The following is a 608-nucleotide window of genomic DNA, read 5'->3' on the forward strand; positions in this document are numbered from 1 at the left end:
TACATAATGGCTCACAGGTCCTTGTACCATCCAGCTCTTATTTGTTGAAGAGATTTCCTCTTCTCACAGATACATCGAAGCTGCGTAGCTTCCCCATGCATGCCATTGTGGAAATTGCGGGAACGTACGAGGCCCAGAACCGAGGGTAATCATAATGCCTGCACTAGCGTTGCGAGAACCAGCACGGGCTGCATCGGGTTTCTCAAGTTGAGAACGCAGGTCCTGCAGCGGAGCAGGTACATCACGTTCAGTTTGGCGCACTTCCTCGAAGTGGCAGTGCTGACACGCAGTTGCAGGTGGAACCGCGCATCGGACTTCCGTATCCATAACAACGTTATGGATGCGATCAAGAAGATGACACCTCGAAGAAATTTCGAAGCTCTGGCGTTCCGCAACCATACGGGCGCGATAAGCTTTTGGGTCTTTGTTGAAGTTCCCACCAAGGGCGTTCCAAGATTGACATAGTGCTGTGGTGGAGTGGGGATCGCAAAATAACGTTGCGATCCACTCTGACACACAGTGCCCTGGACTGCCGATTGACAGAGGGGGTGCTCCGATAACCGTGGGGTTGCTGAGTGCTCACCTTGTGTACCCGTCGGCGGGGCTGG

General features: G+C 53.5%; 1 protein-coding gene across 1 annotated transcript; it reads right to left on the bottom strand.

The window, feature by feature from the left end:
- Positions 1-63: 63 nt before the first annotated feature.
- Positions 64-399, bottom strand: PPTG_24107 (hypothetical protein; the record flags this gene model as incomplete). Its single annotated transcript, XM_008915200.1, has 1 exon — positions 64-399. One exon carries the CDS (start codon positions 397-399, stop codon positions 64-66), a length of 336 nt encoding a protein of 111 aa, XP_008913448.1.
- Between the last annotated feature and the right edge of the window lie 209 nt (positions 400-608).

This window comes from Phytophthora parasitica, assembly GCF_000247585.1.
Source record: "Phytophthora parasitica INRA-310 unplaced genomic scaffold supercont2.68, whole genome shotgun sequence".
NCBI lineage: Eukaryota > Oomycota > Peronosporomycetes > Peronosporales > Peronosporaceae > Phytophthora > Phytophthora nicotianae.